General features: G+C 43.8%; 3 protein-coding genes across 6 annotated transcripts in view; 2 read left to right on the top strand and 1 right to left on the bottom strand.

Moving 5' to 3' along the window:
- Positions 1–1,507, top strand: part of SLC9A3R1 (SLC9A3 regulator 1) — a 21,482-nt gene extending 19,975 nt beyond the window's left edge. The window contains exons 5-6 of the mRNA XM_027872628.1: positions 676–762; positions 1,145–1,507. Coding sequence (XP_027728429.1) covers positions 676–762; positions 1,145–1,336 — 279 coding nt within the window. The 3' untranslated portion in view covers positions 1,337–1,507. The remainder of the gene's footprint in view (positions 1–675; positions 763–1,144) is intronic.
- A 375-nt stretch (positions 1,508–1,882) lies between these two features.
- Positions 1,883–10,305, bottom strand: NAT9 (N-acetyltransferase 9 (putative)). 3 transcript variants are annotated; one of them, XM_027872629.1, is made up of 7 exons: positions 10,229–10,305; positions 9,023–9,177; positions 6,945–7,054; positions 6,298–6,441; positions 5,655–5,714; positions 5,303–5,397; positions 1,883–5,208 (listed from the first exon to the last, which is right to left on the bottom strand). In XM_027872629.1, exons 2-7 carry the CDS (start codon positions 9,097–9,099, stop codon positions 5,059–5,061), a joined length of 636 nt encoding a protein of 211 aa, XP_027728430.1. In that variant the 5' UTR covers positions 9,100–9,177; positions 10,229–10,305; the 3' UTR covers positions 1,883–5,058. The 3 variants fall into 3 exon arrangements, with proteins under 3 accessions (XP_027728430.1, XP_027728432.1, XP_027728431.1); XM_027872631.1 differs by having other exon boundaries at positions 10,210–10,274; XM_027872630.1 differs by having other exon boundaries at positions 10,171–10,255.
- Positions 10,306–10,498: 193 nt separating this feature from the next.
- Positions 10,499–23,494, top strand: part of TMEM104 (transmembrane protein 104) — an 80,361-nt gene continuing 67,365 nt past the window's right edge. Inside the window, exons 1-6 of one of the 2 annotated variants that reach the window (XM_027873401.1) lie at positions 10,499–10,676; positions 11,439–11,567; positions 13,137–13,258; positions 18,676–18,757; positions 19,453–19,549; positions 20,294–20,374. In XM_027873401.1, coding sequence (XP_027729202.1) covers positions 11,523–11,567; positions 13,137–13,258; positions 18,676–18,757; positions 19,453–19,549; positions 20,294–20,374 — 427 coding nt within the window. In that variant the 5' untranslated portion in view covers positions 10,499–10,676; positions 11,439–11,522. The remainder of the gene's footprint in view (positions 10,677–11,438; positions 11,568–13,136; positions 13,259–18,675; positions 18,758–19,452; positions 19,550–20,293; positions 20,375–23,494) is intronic. The other variant, XM_027873400.1, reaches the window with a different exon arrangement.

The raw sequence follows: 23,494 nt of genomic DNA, 5'->3' as shown, positions 1-23,494 counted from the left end.
GAGGGATGGGTGTTTTGCAGGGTCCGTTCTATTCCCCCTCAACCCAGTGAACAGAACTGGTAGGAAGGTAAAGTGAAGGAAATCGGTCTGTGCTTCTAAAAAGATATCTCAGCGCAGAAACCTCAGGGTAAGGGTAGAGATAGAAGAAACTGGACAATTTCCTCTCAAAACTAGTTTCCCTTGGTGTCTCTGGTCACAGACACAGCAGTTTTCACACCCCTTACTACCACTAGGACTATTCTTCATATTCCCTAGGGAATCAGGCTTAGGGAAGGTTTCCAGGGTCCAGAAATGGCAGGCAGGGAGGCGGTGGTCCACAGGCACAAAAAAAAAGTACCCTACAGCTTGCAAGAAGTACATCTCTACTCTCATACCCAGGGGTCTGTAGCTAAAAGCCAGAGGCAGGTTGGTGAGGCCTGCAGTTTTGGCTAAATATTACAGTGGGGCTGTCTAGTGTCTTTCCCAGGAATTTAAACCGAGTTGCCCCTCTGAGGAATAGAAATCCTCCACTGCAGCTGCTGAACTTGGAGTATTAGTGATTTTGGGATGGGTACAGCCATTTGCTATACTGCCTCATCTTGGGCTGAACTTTTTGTCTGCCCTGATGCTTAACAGTGTGAGGACTCTAACCCTAGCTGCTCACCCTCACATATATTCTTTATCCTTTTATACCAGGAGAGCAGTGCCACCTGGACTGAAACCGTGTGTGAGAGCCCCAAACCAGCATCATCGAGATCTACACTTAGTGAAACTAGTGATGAGGTATGCCTGGGTCCAGGGGCTGAGATACAGTGAATGGCCTCCCCAGAGACAAAAATCTCTCTTCCAGAGTTGGAACTCACTGGGGGCCTGATGGGAAAGGAGGTACTGAGTTATAGAGACACGGAGGTAGCACTGGATTAGTGAGTGACACAGCCCAGGCCTCTGGGGTTAGAACATTTAGCACACCAGCCTGCATCTAGTCACACATTTAGTTTCTTTGTGAGACATAGGTCCCTGGGCCATCAACTGGAACCTAAGCCAAGAAATATGTACCTTCCTCATCTCACCCCTCTCAGGGCCAGAAGGAAAGTGGTTGGACAGTGGGGGAGAGGGATAGGATCTGGTGAGTGGTCTATTTACTTCACCTCTTTGTTGTCATTAGATGGATTCTCAAGACGGACCCAAGAAGCAAGATTCCACTCCACCCTCTTCTACATCTTCCTCCTCTGACCCCATTTTGGACTTCAACATCTCCCTGGCAGTGGCCAAAGAACGGGCTCACCAGAAACGGAGCAGCAAACGTGCACCACAGATGGACTGGAGCAAGAAAAATGAACTCTTTAGCAATCTCTGAGCATCTATTTCAGTGTCCTCCTTCCCTTCCCACCAAACTACCCCGGAGAGTGAGGAGGAGGTTGGGGGTAGGGGGGCTGAGTTGTGCCCCTTGGTCTTCCTTCCCTTTCTTCTTCTCCACTTACCCCAAATCAAAGTACAAATCAGCACCAGCATCTGATTTTCTTAGACACCCATGTTCTTTACCATTTTTGGGGGGGGCGGGTGAGGCAATTGGGGTTAAGTGACTTGCCCAGAGTCACACAGCTAGTTAGTGTTTTGTCTGAGGCCGGCTTTGAACTCAGGTCCTCTTGAATCCAGGGCCGGTGCTCTATCCACTGTACCACCTAGCTGACTCATCCATGTTCTTTCTAAAGTCCAAGGAGCATGTTTTCCTGTTCTGTCCTAATGAGAAGACACCTTTCCCCAAATCCTTTCTTCTTAGGGCCTTAAGAAGGGTCTACTTCTTGACTACGTTATCTCCACTCCCTGCCAGCTGGAAGACTGTGAGATGATTTAATAGATTTTTTTTTCCAATTAATTTTTTTTCATGCCATTCTAACATAACACCGTCCAGAGTCAGGGAATGGCTGAATGAGAAGCCCTAAGGGCAGAAACCACAGCTCAGGGATGGACAGGGTCTTCTCCCTAAAAGCTACAAATCAGGGTATTTGGGTTTTGGGGGGTGGGGTGGGGAATGTTTGTTTTAGTGTCATAAGTTTAGAAGGATTTTTTTTTGTGCTATGATTAACATGATTTCTCCCAGTTCCCGTGTTGGAAGACGTTGCTTGTTTTGTCTTGAGCTTGTTTTTCCCCTACTCTAAGACTACTTATAGCACTGCCCTAGGCTTTCAGGCAAGACATGTAAGAAGGCTTTGAACCCAATACTACCTAGGGCGTTCCCAGCTGAGATTCGTCTATTAGTCAACAAGCATTTATTAAGTGCCTACTTCATGCCAGACACTGCTAAGACCTGAGATACAAAGAAAGGCAAAGAAAAGTCCCTGGCTCTCACAAGGAGCTCACAATCTAATCAGTAATAAAACTCTAGCACAAATTCCATTGGTTCCTCTAACCCTTCCCTGTATGCTTATTCCATGTCCTATAGCCAACCTCTCCCTTCCAGGTGATCTTTGGAAAAGAAAAAGGTGGCTACAGCTCACGTCAGAGGAGCTGTTTGCAGCTCCAGTCTTCCCTGCCTTGTCAACCTAAGATGGGGGGGGGGGGGAGGAATAGCAGACCTAGTTCTTGAAATACCTTCCCTTATTCACAGAACTCTCTACTATACAAGTGCCAAGCTAAATCAGAGTCTAAATATATACAGGTATATACCTCAGTAGTAAGTAAGGTGGAGAAACAAGTGCTTTATCCTCTAGGTACAAAAGTCACTGATAGAACTTACAATCCTTCAGTAGGTAGAAAAAAGTTTAGCGCCTCATTACTAAATATAGGGAGTTTCTCTTCCCTGGAGCCCATCACCCCACCCCCCCACCCCTTTCCTAGCCTCTCTCAAACCAGGTACAAAAATCACACACACACCCATCACCACCAGTCACACGGTTCAGATTTACCTTTGGGGCCCCCATGACTGAAACTTTAGTCTGGCACAATGAGGAATGGGGGCTGAGTCCTAGGTGATTAGAAGTCTGGAATGAGGCAGAGAAAAAGGAGGGGAGGACTTCTGCTGAATGATGCCTGGGTTATTGGGAGGCACTAAGCCCTGGGCTGGGGGAGGTAGCGGGGAATGCAAGGACTTGGCTTTAATCTCTGCCTGGCCTGTTGGTGGTTCGTAGATTGCTGGGACTGGTGAGACCCTGAGCCGGCTCCGATGATATTATCTTATCTGCCTGAAGCAGGGAGCCCTACTCATGAGGTTTGTTCCTCTAATCCCAGCATGTACTGTACACAAAGCAGCAGCTTGGGGGCAATAGAAGTTGAAGAGTTAGAAGGATGAGGGCACCATGCTCTATCTTTGAAAGAGGCAGGGGCGAAAAGTCGCCTGAATCGTAGAGATTGATCCCCAGCTCCGTTTATCAGGGATGAGACATTACTAGAGTCTGGGAACACAGACAGGACCTGTAGTATCTACCAGGATTAATTGGTATTGGTGTCCATTCCATGTGAAAAGGAGCAGAGGAGCTGATGTTCCTCTGACTTAGGCCCAGCCCCTTCCTTAACTGTGCACTGAAAGGGCAGTGCTCAAGGAGAAAGAGCACTGAATTTTGGGTCAGAGAAGTTGGACTCAAACGCTGGTTTTCTGCTGTATTCAACTCTGAAGAAGTAAATTAACCTTTCTGAGTCTCAATTGTCCCATCTTAAAATGATGGGGGTTAATTAGGCCATTTCCAGCTGTAAATCCTATGAAGCAAAGACAGGTAAAAGAAACACTTTGGTTAAAGAGGATTATAATTCTCCCAAGGGCCTCAAAGGGGGGGCTGTGGACTGGTATCTTTAAAAAAATATGATACCATAAACAGGTTAGGAACTGGGAGTTGAGCACTCAAGCCAAACCCAGTTTCTTCAACCTTCTGGTCCCAAACCCCCATCCCTACAATTTGAAAACCTCTTACTGTTAAGATTGCATTGGGGCCGGCCCTCCTCCCAGCTTCACTTGCCAAGATGAAGAAATCTGTGCCCTTGGGGCTCTCTGGCTAGGTCAAGAACAGGGTGGAGCGGCTGATAGGGTGGGGAGTGTATTAGCAATTTCAAAGATGGCCAGAAATAGAGGGTGTAGATTTTGGTTCTTTCCTTACCTGTCAAGGTAATTTCTTAATGTTAGAGATCATGGTTTGAATTCCCCTTATTTTACAGATGAGTAAACAAACTCGGGAGAATATTGTATCGGGGTAATACTTTGGAAACAGCCCTGTATTTTCATGATGGCCAGCATAGAGGTGATAGTCATTCTGGGGGTTGTCCTCAACCTCTGAGCCTTTCTGTCTCTAGCACCCTGCGACTCCCTTGCTCAGCTCAAGCTATCTCAGATTGCTCCTCTACTGCCATCTGGTGGCCATGTGGAGAGCAGCAAGGTAATGCCAGGGTTGGGGTTGAGCACACTCATGCAGGAAAGCATTGCTCTATTACAACAAATTCTGGACTCCGACTCCCCCCCCCCCCAATCAGTACTACTAATTAGAACCTGACATCACGGCCCACTCGTCAGGAAGAGTGTGCTGTGAGGCTGAGCGTACAGAGAAGTTGGAGATCAATCCAGAGCTCTCATTCAGTGCAGGGCATGTGGCCAATTTCGAGGATTCCTCTGGGTTCTTCCCTCTCTCTCCTGCTATTTTCCACTTCTGAACTGGGTCTAGATTTCACATGCCAGTGGCAATGAAACCCTGGCATCCTCCATACACAGTAGCCATGCCCAGCAGTACCAGGCCTCAAAAGAAGGAGGGAGGCACAGTACAGTCATGCTGGCTGTAGGTCTTCACAGTTACATCCTTCCTGGATCACTCCTATCTATTCCTGATTCCAAATGAATTACTTCAGCAAAGCCACTCCCATCAAATGTCAAGTGCAAGCTAGTCAATGATCGGTAGGTATTTTAACTCCCTTGTTCAGGGAGAGGAGACTTTTCCTTGATCAGCCTTTGAGGAGTGGCTTGCCCAGGAAACGCTAGGATTGTAAGGGCTCTGTCCTGATAGCACAAGCTATTACGGGGGTGTAGACTAGATTCCTCCACCCATCCATCCGAGAGTCTTCCCTACAAGACCAGGCCAGCTAGTAGGGCTCCCAGGATGATCAGCAACTGTTAGCTTCATGGCTCCACCAGCTCCTGCCTCTGTACTGCTTCTCTTCCATATGGCTGGTCTGCTCCAGAAGCCACTGTCTCTCTGGTTCACTCACCAGCAGCCTCAGGGTCACCTCTTGAAAGATGTTGCTCATAGTCACCTATGACAGCCAAGGAAAACAAAATTAGGTCCAAGCCCCTAACCACTGGGTAACCCCCTTGACATCCCAACCTCTCCCCATCTAATACTCTTACCTGCTCAAAGTGAAGCTTTTTAAACATGCATATGCTAGGCTCATTTCCTTGTCCAATTTTGGCTTCAAACTTGTTGAGACCTAGTGTGGTCATTCCTTCCAAGGCATGGCAGAGAAAAAGGAACACACATTCTGATGACAAAACAAAAAAGGACTCCTCCCCTCCTCCCCAGTCCTGGCTCCTTTCCCCATAGCCTCATTAGAGTCTTGTAGTTGTGAGGCAGCCCATGACCCCAAAATGTAAAAGCGAGGTCCTAAGCCCCAGAGGCATCACTTCATCATCCCAGACCAAATATTTACCCTCAATACATACACACATAGCCCGAGTGACTGGCTGGCTCCTTTGTCCTTACCATAAGCCATCATCATCAGAACTGCCTCTGTGCCAAACCCCCTTCGTCGATTGCTGGGCTCTGAAGGAAACGGGAGAGATGGAGAGATTCTTTTGGGAGAGACTGAAGATTAAGCAGCAGAGGGAAGGGCTCCTGACCTTGTGGTGCTGAGGCAGCTCTCAGAATAACTCCCTGTTAGTTATGTTAGAGCCTGTTTCTACCACTGATTACCAAGGTGAACTTAGACAAGTCACATCACTTCTCTAGGCTTCAATTTCCCTATCCATAAAATAAGGGGGTTGGACTATGTCAGAATTCCCTTTCAATTCTAAATCCTATCATCCCATGAAGGAGGAGGGAAAAGTGACATCTGAGCAAAAGGGAAATAAAGTAGATAAGATACCCGAGGGGCTGTGATTGCTCCCTGGAGGAGTCTCCCTGCAACAGACTACAGTATGTTCTAGGAACTTCGATGGACCCAGCCAGGTACCTGGGCCTTAGCAGAGAGGCTCTCCTGGCTAAGTGAGAACCCACCCAGCTTCAAAGATTAAGACGACTAAGAAGGAAGAGTGGAGGGGGAGGAGGGCTTGAAAGGAGGAGGGGTGGATTAGGGCAATGGAGGGAGATGAAAAACAAGGGAAGAGTAAAGCAAGATGAAATATACCAGCAATCATGACCTCAATCTCCCCCAAAGTTGGGTCCTGCAAGTCAGTAAGGAACAAGTTCACGTCTCCCACCATGCAGTTCTCTTCGGCCGAGTCTGGCTGTGCCTGCCATTTTTCTGCATCCAGCACAATGAAAGTACATTCTGGTGGACAGATGAGGTTTAGGCTTACAAGCGGACCTCCGAAATATCTTCCCACAAGGATAGCAGTGTTTTCCCAGCCTCTGGGAGGGAGGAGAAAATAAGGCCAGGAGCCTCCTTCAGATGAGCCTCAAGCTTGATAAGTGGCATGAAACCCAGGCATTCTCCATGCCTAGCAGGAAAATGACTCAGGGAAGGAAGTACAATACAGCCATACCAGCTGAGGGAGATACAGTGCTTAGATCTGGGGCCAGAGGAAAGCAGCTTTGCTAGCTCTAAACCAATCTTGGACTCACTGCCTTCCTTCCACCTGAAGCAGAGCCAGGCTCAAAAGAAACCCCTCCCCTTTTCTCAGGCAGTAGTGTCTAGGCAAATTGGTGAAAATACTGAGAAGAAGCAAACAGCTCCAGCACAAGACACCTCTCCCAAAGAGCCATCATGGGTGAACGTGACAGCACAAGGACCCAGGCTTCCCATAAACCTCTCCCCTCCCCTCAATGCCTCACTGTCAGTATCTTCTCGCCAGCTGTGCTGCATCACATACTCCTGCTCCAGAGTCAGAGGCTCTGAAGCTGTCAGCCGCTGCAGCTCCTCTGACTTCATCCATTCATGGTATCTGAAGGGAAAGCAGGCAAAGTCTAAGAAACAAGGGGCCCCTGGAACTCTGGGGGTGGGGTGGTAGGAATGCTCCTACTGCTCAGAGACCTCATGGAGAGTTGTATGGAAGGGCTATGAGCTACCCACAAAGGACAGGATAAAGGGCACTAGCCACTGAGGTCAGGCCAGTCCTGGGGGATCATACACACAGATCAGCTCAGCCTACCCTCCAGTCCCTTAGGAGGAATTATCAAAGGGGATCAACCTGGGGTCACAAACATTCCAGGAATTCCTGAGTGAAAGTAAAGCACAGTAAGTTGACCTTTTCAAAGCCGGCTGGGCAAACGTCCACAAAGTCAGGCCACAACCAAACCTTTCCATGGGCTGAAGTACAAGCCGTGCAGGCTTCTACTATTCACCAGATACTATACTGCTGCTCCCTTGAGAGAATATACATTGCAGCCAGGAACTGTACTGACTTTTAAAATTAATCTAATGTTAATATAAGTCAAGAGTCTCAGACAGAGTGAGGTTAGGGTTTCAGGAAGTGAGCTTTATCATAGACACCAACAGAACATTGCTGCAGCCTTACAATCGGGAATGGGAGGGCAAGTTCTTTATTCTCCTTTGTCACACATCAAAAAATTCATTATTTCATTAGTGGAGGACTCACTCCAAACACTCAGACTAACATTCAATTCAATGAGCAATTACAAAGCACCTGTTAAGGTGCTTGAAGCAGGGCCTGAAGTCAGAAAGACTCATCTTCCTGAGTTCAAATCTGGCCTCAGACACTTCCTGGCTGTGGTCCTCATGACCCAAGTCACTTAACCCTGTTTGCCTCAGTTTCCTCCTCTATCAAATGAACTGGAGGAGGAAATGGCAAACCACTCTAGTATCTTTGCCAAGAAAACCTCAAATGGGATCATGAAGAGTTGGAACACGACCGAACAACAACAAAGAGGTACTTGCGATACAAAGACAAAATAAAATAGTCTCTTTCCTCAAAGGGCTTACATTCTACTGGACATAAGTACTTGTCTTCATAAGGTACTGTGGTCCCACCTCATCACATGGTAACCAGATTTCTTATGATAAACCTTTCTGGATTCAGCTAAACTGGTCATTGAATGACAAGATAATACTTGAAGTTTTCTAGCTTGCTAGGATCTGTCCGTGTTCTTTTCAGGGCACCCCCACTCCAATAATGATGCTGTGGAGGAATGACTTTAAGGGAAATTTATTTCAATACCCAGAGTTTATCTAAAACATCTTCTGAAGGCCTGAGAGTGAAAAATGAAATCAAGTGTGTTTATGCGGAAGGAAAAGTACTCATGGGGCCACTAGCAGGTTTTCCACCTCAGATTCAGCTTCCCTTTGAATATTATATTATTTCACATGACCAATGCCCCTTTCAGGAAAAGAGAAACTGGCTTTTCTTTTCTTCAAGTTTTCCACATTCCAGAAGCTCAGGGCTAGCTCTGGGGTATTTGTTCAATTCCTCAAACGTGGGGCAATTGAGGGTACACAAAGATGAAAAGAGAGAAAAGAAACAGTCCCTTCCCAAAGGGAACTTTATATTCTACTGGGGAGTGGAGTATCTGGAGAAGGAGGCTGAGGGAATCCAACATAACCACAGATAAATACATTCAAAGTATGTATGAAATAGTTTCAAGAGGGAGACAGAATTAATAACTGAGGGGATCAGGAAACACCTGGTTCAGTATATAGCACCTGAGCTGTCGAAGTTACAGATTCTAAGATAATCCTTATATATATATATATATATATATCAATACATACATTATTTTAGAACATTAGACTCTGAGGTCCTTGAGAGCAGGGACTGTTTACCTTTCTTTGTAACACCAGCACTTAGCATTGTGCCTGGCATATGATAAATGCTTTATAAATGTTTGTTGACTAGATATTATATTATCGAGGTGGTAATGATTATTACCACGTGACAGTTGGAGGGAGTTACTACCTGGGTACATGCTCTGTGGTGTAGGGTACCAGGATCACCTTCTGTCCCAACAGCATAGTATTCTGATTTACTCTCATGGTTGCACCAGAAAGATGGGATTTCCTCTTCCTGTAAAATTGCTCTCCTTTTGGCCCTTTCCTCCTGTGACCAACATCCTGTAATCAAACAACCCCCCAGGCTCATTTATTAATATCATCACAATCCCTATCCCCTCTTAATTCCAGGGCTTTCCTTCTTTTAATTACTTCCTATTTATCCAGTAAACAGCTTACTTTGAATACATTTGTTTGCACGTTGTCTCCCCTATTAGATTGTAAGTTCTTTGATGGCAAAGACTGTCTTTGGCATCTTTGTATCCACAGAATTTAGCACAGTGCCTGGCACCTAGCAGGCATTTAATGTTTATTCACAGATTAACTACAGTGAAGACTGATACATATTTACTAGTATTACCCTTACTCTAAATGCTTTTTGCAATTGCATGAGAAGTGGCAGGGCCTCTGGTGGACAGAGTTGGCCTGGGTTCAAGCCCCTTCCCTGACACACACTGGCTGTGTGACCCTTGGGCAAGTGTTCTACCAAAGGTCCCACCTGCATTAGTAGGAGTTCCTTAAGCAATGAAATTATAGATCCAGTCCCTATATCTACTGTTTTCATATAGGAATGCTTTAAGCTTTTACATTTTTATGCTTTAAATTTTTGTATCCAAATACAATACATATTAGTATTCATACTAGAAATAATGTTTCATTTGCATGAAACACTTTACTTTAGCCTCCTTTAGCTCCACTGGCCCTTCATAACAAGCCTGTGAAGCAAAACCCCATTTTACATACGAGGAACCTGAAGCCCAGTCCATTTTACATGTGAGCAAACTTAGTCCCTTAAGTTAAATTCCACTTGTCCGATGTCTCAATGGCTGGGAGGTGGCAGGAGCCAGGACTCCTGCCCCCCAGTCCAATCGCCTCTCTATTTCCAAGACGTTGAGAAGAACTCGGTATTCCAGGCAACTACCCGGAACAGCAAAGCCTCCGGGGTCAACAACCTTCCCGTCCCGGGGCTTCTAGCCCCGCAAAACTCGCCGCAGCCAAGCCCCGTCCCAAAGCTGACCTCCCCCCGACTTCTGGTGCTGTTCTCGAGCCTCCTACCTATCACCCCCAACCCCAGGCCTGGACACCCGGTCCCACCGTCAATCCTCATGTTCACCTGTCCGAGGCAGACCCGGGATCCCGGACCCGATCCCGCCCCAACGCATGCGCACGCCAGCACAGAAGGCACTTCCGCCGTTCCGCCTCCGCCTTGGTCCCGCCCCCCTCCTCTGGAGCCAATCGACGACTTCTGCCCCGCCTTCTCCCTCCTCTCCCTTCTCTCCGTGACGTGACGTATACGGAAATGGTAGTCTCGCTGTGCGCAGGCGCCGTGTGGCAGACGGTTGCTGGGGACAGCCGCCTGAGGAGGCGGCGGCGGCGAAGGCGAGGTTGAGGTGGGGCTGAGGCAGCTGCTCATAGGTGCCCGGCCCACCGCACCACTCACCGGCCGCTCTGGCCTGGGCTGGGTAGGAGAGGCGGGGCGAGAGACTGACGACGACCCGCAGGGAATGTGGAAGCCAGGACAGGAGCTGCGAGGGAGAGAAGCTGGGAAGCTAGTGCTCGGTGTAAGGGGAGGCTCGGCGGGCCGGGGCCGGGGCCGGGGCTAGGGCCCGCCTCTGGGAGCGGAGGCTCCAAGGCTTGGCTTGAGCACCTGGTGTTTGCAGCGCGGCATGGTGGTGGGCTTGGACTCAGAAAGACCTGGGTGCATCGGACACTGGCCACGTGCATCTGGGCCAGTCACCTGTAACCCCTGGGTGTCTCGGGTACCTCCCCTACGACGTGTCTGTTAAGTCGGAGAGGGGAGGTGGTCCCTGTTGATGGAGAGAGTTCCCATCCGGGGAGTCCCAATACCGAACAAAGCAATGTCTTAGGAGCTGGGTAGAGAGCAGGAAGAATTAAAAATTGCTTTGTACGTGTTTGTTTACATGTCTCTCTTTTTAGATTGTAAGCTCCTTGAGATCAGGAACTGACTTTTGCCTCTTTTTGTATCCCCAGGACTTAGCACAGGGCCTGTCATGTAGTAGGCAGTTACTGATTGACTACAGTTAACATTGACACACATTTACTAGTATTACCTGTGCTATGAATAACACCTTATTTGCATGAGAGGTAGCATGGCCTACGGAATAGAGAGCTGGCCATCAAGTAGCCATCTGGACAGACCCTGGGTAGGTTGAGCCTACTGGGGTTAAGGAGATGTCATTGAGGTTGCCCATAGGATAACTGTCTGTGTGCCGAAGGGTATGGAGGTAAGGGGAAAGGAGTCTGGAGCTCCTCTTGTTGGATCCTTGGTAAGAAATCACTTAGTCCTCTTTTGATTTGGACAGTGACAGCAGCAGCTGATGCCACCTCAAAGAATCCCAACCCCACAAGGCTAAACTTCAAGAAGAACCTTTCTACACGTCTTGAACATGGCTGGTGGAATCACAGAAACGGGGGAGCTTTATTCTCCATATGTAAGTTATCACTTTTAGGACATCTGAGGTGCTGTGTAGAATATTTGCCTCAAAATTACCTAGACTTGTGGTCTCTCAGGGAGTGGACGAGGTAGGAAAATTGTTTGAGTGGATAGACCCAAGGAAAAGGTAGAGGAACAGCTCATTACTTTAATTCAACAAATATTTATGAAGCACCTACTGTGTGTGGAGTTAAAGATGGGCACTTGTGTGGCTTCTACACAATCAGGTAAAGGTTTTGATATGTTTGCAGTACGTTGTAGTTGTCTTTCAGTCAGATTGCATGCCTAGAGAGAGTTTGCGTTAACCTCCTCTGTTTAGGGGTCTGTGAATGTCTATCTAATTGTAGGTGTCTTGTAGGTAGAATTTGACCATATTGTATATGGTAATACTATACATACAAACCCTTGGGTCTTTAGTTAACTGAACTTGTTGCACAACTTTTATTGTTTTAGATGATATAAGGGGCACTGGGGGTTATAGAGAAGGTTTTGGTTTTAGGTGACATTGGTGGAACCAACACTTCAAATGGATTGTCTTGTGTTAATTCCACCCATCATATTCAGTTTATTTTCTCTGGGTGATCATAATTACATCACTAGGCCTACTCTCTTAATTAGATGAGTAAGCTATTCAGCCAGCATTATTTTGATGATAAATTCACATTGTCACCTAGATAAAAGTAGAATGGGCTTTCTTGGAAGGTGGTGGTGTCTTTTTTCTGAATACACTTGTATTTTAAGCCACTGTAGGATGCCTTATTTTATGCACTGTTTTCCAACTCTGCTCGGAGTTTGTCTGTAGTTGTATTAGCTTTTGGTGTATATTTATTTTTATATAATTTATTAACCATTAAAATACAATTGTCAGCAATTTGTATGAGTTCTTTTGGTGTTTAGTGAGCAAGGACCTTGAACATTTGCAACTCCAGATGATATACAAGAAGCTCAATTTCAATTTATTGCCCTTAGAGGTTACTGAAAAAAGGAAGGGTCATAGCAGAAAGCCAGTTGTTTGAAAAAGAAAATATCCCAGAAATGAAAGAAGTGATGAAATATTTCTCTTTCAGAACACCTGCAATAGCTGTCCTAGGTCAAGGTTTGATCATGGCTCTTGTGCTATGTCAGTAAAGTCATAGAGTGGCCCCTGGGGAGTGCCCATTCACCTGTAAAACTTACATAATCAGTATTCCAAGAAAATAGAGGAAGGAAGCAAATTGGGCAACACTTGTAGTAGAATAGATTGAAGTAGGGAGAAAACTGGAGACAAGGAGTCTGTTAGGTTAATCCAAGCTTGAGCTGATGACAACTTAGACCATAGTTTTAATGAAGAGGAAAGTATGGCTATGAGAAACATTTGAAAAAAACAATTTACAGGACTTACTGACTGACTGAGTATAATGCAAGTTTCCCGAAGTACTCTGGTTTAAGAACGGGTTCCTTCTGCACATTCTTTGCTGTCTGAAGTCCTGCATTACTATTGGAGATTTGCTTTTATTGCCCTCCCTTGGAACCATTGCATGTGAGAATCAATGCCATGACCTTAATGCCACTTCTCTGCTGGTTACAGGTTGGACTGGTCTACATGTTCAACCTGATTGTAGGTACTGGCGCCCTCACCATGCCCAAGGCTTTTGCCACTGCTGGTTGGCTTGTCAGCCTCGTCCTTCTTCTGTTCCTAGGCTTCATGAGGTAAGATGCAGCTATTATATCTGTCTTCAGTGTTCTGAGGATGTTCAAACTCCAAAGCTAGAAGTTGCATGAACTCTAGAACTGCAGGTTTCCTTGAATTACTATACTGGTACCCTTGGGGAAGACACACCCTCTAATGTAACTTAAGTTCAAATCAAAGTATATATAACTAGATTTTAGTTATATTCACTGAGAGCAAATGATGCAAATAAGATGAACATTAAGCTTCATGTTTTTCTCCTACCAGTTCTGCTGTTTCTTCAACTTTTTGCTTCTAGGCTAATATTAAAGTCAGTTTTCATTTCTTGAAAAGATGTCACCTGACACCAGGGGGAAAGCCCTGGGAGCACTTGCAATGATGGGGATGTCTGCATGAGATTTATCATTTGTTTTCAATAATTTCCAGATAATTACACAATCAAGAATTAACCTTACTGTGATTCATGCCTAGAAGGAGTGCTGCCCCTTAATCCTCAGGGTAATATTTCCTAAAATTAAGGTGGCCAAGGAATACTTTAGTGTTTAAAATACATTGGTGAAAATGCAAGAGCCTACAGTCAAAGCCATGGGCCATTTGACAGTGTTGGAACAGGGCAGGAGGAAATTGTGGCAGAGTTATGAATGCCCAAAGAATGGATATTTGTGGAAATATGCCATAAGATAAAGGTTAGAACTTTATTTCCTCTTTCTTTCTTAGCTTTTACCTTATGCTTGTATGTTGGGGAAGTGGAGAGGAACAGGAAGTGAAGGGTACTGTTTGGCTCTCCTTAAGGATGAGTGGTGACCTTTGTCACAGGCATAACTTCTCCTGTGGATCCTACCCCCTGCAAACCTAAGTGGTCATTAGATCTGAGATGGGGCAGAGAGGAGAGACAGAGGAAATGTTTGTGACCTGCTGTAACTCTGAATTAGCTCAGAGGGTCTCTTTGCTTAGAAAGCAGAGACAGACCCTTCTTGATTGCTCAGTAGGACAGATATTTTCTCAAAGTACAAGCTCCCTGTGAAGCAGCAACATGATGATGTAGCCAAAGGAGCCAACATGGTCTTAGACTGCCTTAACAGTACATTCCTTAGAATGAGAGTACCGTATCTATTTAGGGGATTAGTGCAGAGCTTCATCTTTTAGAAAAGGTGTTGACAAACTGGAGCATACCCAAGGAAAGATGACGAGGATGATAGTGAGAGTCCTCAAAATCATGGTTTCTAAGGATCTGTTGAAGTATGTGGAAATGTGTTAGCCTAAAAAAGAGAAGACTTAAAGGTGAACGTGGTAACAGTCTTCAAATGTTTGAACGGCTGTTATCCAAAAGAAAGATTAGAGCTATTGTGCTCAGCTGAAGTTGCTGTCAGCAGAGATTACAGGAAGGCAGATTTTTGTCTCGATACAGTTTAAAAAATATCCTAACAATTTGAACCATGTAGAACTGAAAAGGTTTGCCTTGTGAAGGACAAGTGTGCTAGAAGACTCTTGTAGGCAGGATTCATTCTTTTGTTACAAGTAGATAACCTTTTAAGACTAGATAACCATTGAGATTGTAGTCTTATGATTAATAATTTCATATTCCGGTTGCATGGAACACAAGGGTTCCATGGAACGGTTTGGGATTGGGATCATGGCTCCTCTTTTCCACTACTTGGAACTTCAGAATGGTTGTAAGTGGTAGTCTCACTCATAGCATCCTATAAGGTGCAAGGTCATTTAGAAAGGTCCTATCAATCAGTCAACAAGTATTTGCTATATATGAGGCACTGTACAAATGCAATACCTGTCCTCATAGAATTCACAGTCTAGTGGGGGAGACAAGATGAAAACAACTATGTACATATAAGTGTAAATAGGAGGTAATCTCTAAGGAAGGCACTAGCATTAAAGGAGACTAGGAAAGTGGGCTTGCAGAAGACATAATTTTAGTTGACCCTTCCGGGAGGCAAGGGGATGATTGGTGACGAGGAGGGATAGCATTACGATCATGGGGGATAACCAATAAAAATGCACAGATTTGGAATATGTGGAGTGTCTTGTTCAAGAAATGGCAAGAAGGCCAATGTTACTGCATCCTAGAGTACATGGAGAGGGGTTAAGGTGTAAGAAGACTGGAAGGATAGAAAAGGGCCAGATTAGGACAGGCTTTCAGAGCCAAACAGAGAATTGTATGTTTGATCTTGGGGGTGATAGGGAGCCACTGGAATTTATTGGTTGGGGGGCAGGGAGCAGGAGGAGGTGTGATGTGGTCATCCCTGTGCTTTAGGAAGGTTACTTTGTTGGCTGAGTGGAAGATGGACTTAAGTGTGGAGAAACTTAAAGCAGAGAGACCAATTAGAAGGCTATTGCATTAGTATAGGTATGAGGCTTGCCCTAGGTATCAGTGTCAAAAGAAAGAAGAGTGTATATACACAAGAGACGTTACAAAGATTAAATGGACAAGACTTGGCGACAGATTGGATATGGGGAAGATACAGTAAGGAGTTGAACATGACACATCTAGGTTTTGGACCTGCATAATTAGGAGAATGGTGGTGTCCTGGATTGTTGTAGTAGAAAATTTCAGAAGGGGGAGAGTTTAGGAGAAGAGATGAGTTTAATTTTGGACATATTGAATTTAAGATGTCCAGTAGGCAGTTGGAGATAATGAGACTAAAGGACAACAGAGAGGTTAGGGCTGGATCTGACATCTGAGAATCATCAGCAAAGTGATGGTAATTGAGTCCATACGAGCTGAGGAGCTCACAAAGTAAAATAGTACAGCTTTGGGGGAACACCCACAGTCAGTAGAAGGGTACAGGGGAAGGAAACAAACATTTATTAAGGGCCTACTATGTGCCAGGTACTATGCTAATTGCTTTACAAGTATTTCTTTTGATTCTCACAATAACTCTAGGAGTGAGTGTTGTTATCCTCATTTTACAGTTGATGAAACCGAGCAGGCAAGAAGTTAAGCAGCCTGCTCAGGTCAGACAGCTAATAAGTGTCTGAGGCTGGATTTGAACTCAAGTCTTTCTCATTCTAAGCCCAGAGTTCTATCCAGTGCTGCACCTAACTTTCTGATCCAGCAAAGGAGATCAGAGAAGAAGCAGTAAGAGAGATAGGAGAACCAGGAGACAGCAGTGTCACAAAAACTCTAGAGAGCAAAGAGAGACTAGCTAGAAGAGGGTAATTGATAGTGTGGAAGGCTGAAGAGAGGTCAAGAAAGAGATCCTATTAGGCAAAAGTCCTAATTCATACAGGAAACTAGGTGTTAGCATAGAAGTTGTTACAAGGTAGAGGTGTTCTCTACTTCCTTCCTCTTTTTTAAGAATTTAAAAGAATGGCCAACGGATCTCTTTGGAGTCTCATAGAGGAGACGGTTGGACGTGAAATTAGAGTTTTATAGTTGGAGATTAAAGCAAGACCTTAAAGAGGTGATATAAAATTATTCATTTTTCAGTAATTCAGGTCAAACATTTATTAAGCACCACTATGCACTGGGCAGTGGAGACAGAAATATTTGACACGACAGGCTTACAATGTCCTCAAAGAGCTTATAATGTAGTGAAGTTAGGGAAGGAGAAGATATGTAGTAGTTATAAGGTAGGATATGATTAAGTATATAAAAAAAAGGTCGTAGTACCCTAAACACTTTAAGGAGATAGGGATTACTTCTACCTGGGAAGGTTACATAGAGGAGGTGACACCTGTTTTGTATCTCATAGTTGACATATGTTAAAGCATGAAGGTATGAGAACAAGATGAAATTTGGGCAACAGTCATTATTGACTTTGGCTAGAGTTTAGAATGCTGGAGGTAGAAAGAAGAAGTAGTGTAGCCTAGATTGTGAAGAGTCTTGAATATGAGCTAAAGATTTCAAACAAAGAAGAAACTCTGCAGTTTACAGAGCAGTGAGAAATAATTTTATTTTAAATGAGATTGATTTTATTTTTTAAGAAACATTTTAAAGGAAGCGGAAAAAATTAATCCCTTAAAACGATCACTGCAAAGTAGGTAATTGCCTTCAACAAGGATATAATTTTTCCTTCTGTCCTTTTTAGAAACCATTCCAGGAAGTGAAATATGGTAGATTAGAGTGGCAATTCTAGTTTCTGGTCACTTCTGAGTTGATTGCCCTGGAAGAGATGGTGGTGGTGTCCATTTAACCCTTAGTTGATTGAACCTGTCTTCTGCCTGACTCCAGACCTGCTTAGCTGAGTAGTCAGTCTATTCACTTTCTTGTCAGCACCCAGTGAAAGCTGCTGAGTCAACGATGTATCCAAATAGGCAGCAACGTTTAATGTTACTGAATGAAAAAGAAGGTTCAATTTCAGATTGTTTCAATGCAAGGGCTTATTTCCTGGCAAGGAACTAGGTTCATACCAGAGAGGTTTCTGGAAAGGAGGTAGTCCTCTTTAGTCTCTTTCCGTGTCCTCAGCCTCGATGAATTCTGGAAATAATCATGATGATGTAGTTGGAGTTAGTTAAGATTTGAACCTAGGTTCAAATCTTACGTATGGTACTTAGTACTTGTGTGACTTTGGGCAAGTCACTTAACTTCCCTGGGCCTCAGTTTCCTCCTCTCTAAGGCAGAAGGGTTGGATAGGTGGTCTCTGAGGTTCCTTCCAGCTCTGAATCTGTGATTTCTATGGTAGTTTTCATGGTCCTTGATTTCTAGTCCCTTTAAGATTGTGTCTCTTCCCTTTTTCTCCATAATCCCCACCAAAAAGAGATTCCTGCAATATCTTTTCTTTCTCCCATGGCATATTTTTCATCACAGTCTGGCTTCTCAGCACACTCCTGAGTCTGGCAACCCTTTCTGTTAATGTATGTGATAGGAATATTTGGTAATTTTGATATTAATGATATTTACTAGGAAGGTAACTCTGCTACCAAAAAAAGTAAGGTAGTGAATTCAAGAACACAACAAAATATTTTCGTTTATTCATACCATTTTCCCTCCTTTAGTGTGCATAACCAAGAGTTGATTACCTGTCCTTATCCTAAGAAGGAGAGATGAGAGCTTCCTTCTATCCTTTCCAGAAACTGAAGGACTTTTTATGGCTCAATCACCTCATAGGTTTGCATCTCAGGCACCCTTGGCTCCTATGGATAACTAAGTTGTCCCAACTGTAGATCTCTTTCCACACTTGGGTTCTGCCTTCTCAGCAATCATTCTGTCTTGTTTTGTCTCTTTTTCAGCCCAGTGGGAATATATATTAAATGTAAACATTGCCATTTAAACAATTATAGATATCTTCCTCAGGAAAGATCATGTCCTGAAAGCTGTATTCTACAGAAAGAAAATTTAAGAGAGGGACTCTAAAAAAGGCAGAACTTCAGGCTGAATGATCTAGATAGATTTAAAGTTATTTTACCTTCAGTACTACAACTCCCACTCTTCATTCTTTCTGTTGGTCTTTGGCAATTAATCCTTTAATTTCCTTTTTAGCTTCATGACCACAACCTTTGTAATGGAAGCCATGGCAGCAGCCAATGCTCAGCTTCGTTGGAAGAGGATGGAAAGCCATAAGGTATATATTGTCTTTTGGGCAGACATTGCTGTCCTTGGGAGCCGGTTACTGCTTTTCTCTCATGTAAAGTATGAAGGGTACTTGGTCTAGAGCTAAGTCCCAAAGTTAAGCTTAACACAGCTATGTGTAGACCTGAAAAAGAGAGTGATTTTTCTAAAGTAGCCACTGGGTTCCAACTCTGCCTCTACCTCATCTTCTCTTTTGGGCTCAGTCATCAATTTGTAGGAACATAGATTTAGAGCTGGAAATTATTAGAGACAGTGTGGTGTGATGGAGAGTACTGGACTTGGAGTTTGAAAGATCTGGGTTCATACCTTGCTTCTGATACTTGTTAGCTATGTGACTATGGGCAAGTCACTCAACCTTTTTGAGTCTAAATTTCCTTATCTATTTAAGATGAAGAGTAATATGTATCATCTCACAATGTTAGTAAAAAGCTCAAGTGAGATAACAGTGGCTGCTGTTGTTATCTTGACCTTCTCTGGCAAGGAGCTATACTATAATTTGCTCCTTGGCGTCTGTCTACCCCAGTCTTTCATTTTAGCGTAGAAGAATTGAGCTACTTTAGTTCAAACAATCCTCTCTGCTTCCTTTCGCTCTCCATAAGCATTCCCTAGGAGGATAGGTAAGCCCTTAGCAATGACTTTTTCCTCCTTGGGTCTTTCTCTCATTTCTTTCCTGTCCCCTATGCCTAGGAGGAAGATGATGATGATTCCTCTACAGCTTCTGATAACGATGTTCTCATCCAGGAAAACTATGATCGGTCAGAGAAACAGCCCATCTTGTCTGTTCGTAAGTCTCTGGGCATGCCTTTTTTTCCTTCTTTATTGTAATTAGAATTCTAGTTAACCATCATGTGATATGAGTGAAGTTTCCTTCTGCTTTTGAAGAGATGCTGATTTGTCATCTTTTCATATGGTCTCTGGGAAGTGCTTGTGATCCATCTAGAAAATAGAAGCAGCTCATATCTCTTTGTCATCTAAACCAAGGATCAGCCTTCCTCTTCTTCCCTTATTCCCCATTAGAAACATCCCCCCACATTCTCTGTGAGATATTTTGCTTTGAGTAGATGATACTGAGAAATTCTCAGGAATTAGGACAATTGAGGGTTTTGTCTCCCAGATTTTTAAAAAAATTTTGTGAGATATGGGATAGATATGACAGAGAGACAGTTGACAGGACAAGAGTTCTGGGAAGTTGACATTTGAGAATTAGTTTCATAGAGGAGATAATTAAAGCCACCGGGGAAGAGAGGAGGAGCAAGTAGAGGAAATCACAAAGAGAATGTATGTGTAAAGGGAAAAAAGAGGGCCGGGAAAAGAACAATAAAGGACAACCTTATTTAAAGGACAAGAGGAGGTTAAAGACCCTGCAAGTAAGATGAAAAAATGGAGAAAAAGAAAGTATGGACAGAGAAGTGGGTTCGGAGCTGAAGGATACAAACTCAAATCTACTACATATTCCCTGTATGACTTTGAGGAGAAAAAAAAAAACACAAGAACTAAAACCTCTACCTTTTTCCTCCCAAAACTGCAGAGAGACATGGATCTCCTAACATTTTTGAAATTGCCGATCGTGTGGAGATGGGACAAATGGCCTCTATGTTCTTCAACAAAGGTATCAGTCTAAGGTTTCTATTTCTTCTCAATAACTAGGGGATCTGTAGTTAGATTAACTACAGAATTTTCCAGGTACTTGTCTCAGCAGTTCGTGGAATTATTTGACCCTCTTTGAATCCTTGAATTTTGTCAGGGGAACAGTTTTAACCTCATTCTGTAGGTAAAGCTGAAGTACTTCTGAGAGAGCAGTGCTGCCGTGGACTCAGATATTTGATTTTCTTCTCCATGGTTACTCAACAGGGCTTTGAGCAGGATGAAGAAATACCAACTCTGGACTATATTCTAATCCTCGATTCATAAGTCACAGGATTGTGGATTTAGGTCAGAAAGGGACCTTAGACGTCATCTAATCCATCACACTCATTTTATGAATATGGAAAGTAAGACCCAGAGAGATAAGCAGATAATGCCCAAGGTCATGCACATAGCAAGGGGCAGAGTTAGTTGTTAAAAACCTGGTTCTCACGGAGCAGCTAGGTGGCGCAGTGAAGAGCTCTGGCCTTGGAGTCAGGAGGACCTGAGTTCAAATCCAGTCTCAGACACTTAACACTTACTAGCTATGTGAACCTGGGTAAGTCACTTAACCCTGATTGCCTCACCCAAAAAACAAACAAACAAACAAACCTGGTTCTCTGACTCCAAACTCAACATTCTATTCATTGCACCATACTGCTCCCCCAAGTTGATTTCCTGACACAAAAAGTAAGAGAACCCTCTGGTATTGAGGGTGCTTCTTCATGAAATCTGACTTTTGCCACCTTCCTTTTTGCCTGTCAGCTCTACCCAGGAAGCTTGTAGCCATTGGCTTAATGACAGAATGATTTCAAGTGCAATCCATTCAGTTGCAGTAGAAACTTATTTTGCCCAGCAGAGGGTGCTAGGAACCCACATACCTTTTGGTCATTGCAACTAGGTTTGCTATAGGGATTAGAGATCTAGGTCTTCTCTTTATGATTAACTTCCTTCACTCTGCTGTGAGAGTGACTTGGCTTAAACTTGAGGGTACCCATTGACTCAGGCCCAGGGCAATCTAGAAACAGTATTTTATGCCTGCAGGGGAAAGCCAGAATAAGATCATTTTGGTCTAAATTTTTCTGCTTCCTCCTTTTCCTTAAAGTATTGTATGACATTCTCAGTTGATCTCTCTCTCACTGCATTTTGCTTAAAAGATTTTCTGCCACTTTCCAGAAGCTGGTTGTTCACAGGTCATTTTCCTTTACTTTCTGGAGACCATTATATTGGAAATCTCTTTGCCCTGTTGGAATTAGGTTATGCATATGGAACTAGAAGCTTCTGAGCTGCTGTTGAGATACTCCTTTTCTAAAGATGGTGCATACTGTTCTTCAGGGGGAGTATGGTCTGGCGGACTCTAGCAGGAACATGTGGAGGACCAAACAAGCCTTACAAATGATTCTTCTGGGATCTCTGATTTCATCTGTGTGGCCACTCCCTCAACCATTATAGATCATAGTTGCTCTATAACCTAGTAGATTGTCACAGAGAATTGCTTTTGCTGAAAATTCTTCACCCTATGACCAGCCTTATAAGTCTTTCTCAGACTTCACTAGGCAGGTCATTACAAGACTTGTACTCAAAGCTTTTCCAGCTTAGTAGGACCTACTAGAGCTTGTGTTCTACTGATGTGGTGTTAGAAAACCCGGGAAAATGTCAGTATCCCAATGAAATGTTAAATTATTCTTTATTGGAGGTTCACAAATAATGTTTTTTTCCAATATCATTCAGCCCTAAATAATTCTGCCCAGTCCATACTTCAGTGTGCTTTTACTTCCTTAACCCTACTGTTCCCCCCCCCCGTTCTTCTTCTCAAAGGCTTTATATCTAGAAGATGCACACTAAATTCCCTTCCTTACAGTTTTTTCTTTAAGTTAAAGGAAAACAGGCAGAGAATTTTAAGCATCTCATAAATTTGCTTCTTAATTTTTATTTTTTAAGGCTTGCCTTTATTGAACCTCAAGTGTTCAAACACCAGTGCTTATTTTTATGAACTAGCATATTTTCCAGGACATATGAGTAAACTAGATTATTCATAAGAGTAGTCTTTGACAACTAGGGAGAACTCTCCTTCATTTTTACTATAGTTCCTTATTCCTAGTTGGCACTCCCATATTCTCCCTCAAGAGGGTCTGCCTCCCTCAATTAAAGAACTATTAGGCTTTAGAAAGTCCCGGACCCATTTCTTGTCATCAGAAATTCTGGGTTTATCCATCATTTGGCCTTTTAACAGGAAATTATTGATCCTTTTGTTTTGTGTCCTGTAAATGAAGTTATTGATCAGGGATGTTCGATAACAGTTTATAAACAGAACTGATATTCTAGTGTATTGGTGGGTGGAAGGGAGGGAGAGATTTCTCTTCTCAGGGAATGTTGGCATCTGAGTAGAAAATCAAGCTGAGAGCACAGGTTGTACTTGTTGCCTCAAGCCTGAGTGACCAGGAGACTATAGGAACTTTGTGGGTTTGGACAATTAGCCTGCCCCATCATATCAGGGAGAGGCAACATTCTGAAAGCAGGAACTGTTGCCCTTCTGATGCCTTTCAAGAGCCATGTGTTCCTAGACATTATTCATTCACCTCCCCAGTCATGGAGTGTGGTACTGACTTCAAATAGTCATTCCAGAACTAGTATTCCCTAGACTTTTTCTTGGGAATCCTAAAGATGTTGGTCTAAAGGAACTGTGCTTCCTCCCCTGTCCCCCTTTATTTCTGTTCTCTCTTTAAAGAAGCCAACAGGATAAAAAGAGTGGTATTGAAAATGTTCAGAAATCAATCTGGACAGAACAGCTTGAAATTTATTGTTTGAGAACATACCTTAAGTATATTTGTGCAGCCCTTGATCATTTGTTTTCCAGAACATTTTCCTCCTTACTACTGTCATCCTATAAGGTAGCTTAACACAGTGCCTGGCACATAGTAGGTGCATAATAAATGTTTATTTGATGGATAGGCAATCATTATCCCTGTTTTACAAGTCAGGTGACTTGTTCAAAGTTCCACAGTTGTGGGACTACCCGTAGGACCCAGATTTCCCATCTCCCACTTAAGAGGTCTTTCTGCCATGCTGTAGTACAGTGTAAAGAGCCCTAAGAATTAGGAGACCA

The sequence above is a fragment of the Vombatus ursinus genome, unplaced genomic scaffold (genome assembly GCF_900497805.2).
Source record: "Vombatus ursinus unplaced genomic scaffold, bare-nosed wombat genome assembly UNPS02014801.1, whole genome shotgun sequence".
NCBI classification, from domain to species: domain Eukaryota; kingdom Metazoa; phylum Chordata; class Mammalia; order Diprotodontia; family Vombatidae; genus Vombatus; species Vombatus ursinus.
This window is presented reverse-complemented; position numbering and strand designations above follow the sequence as displayed.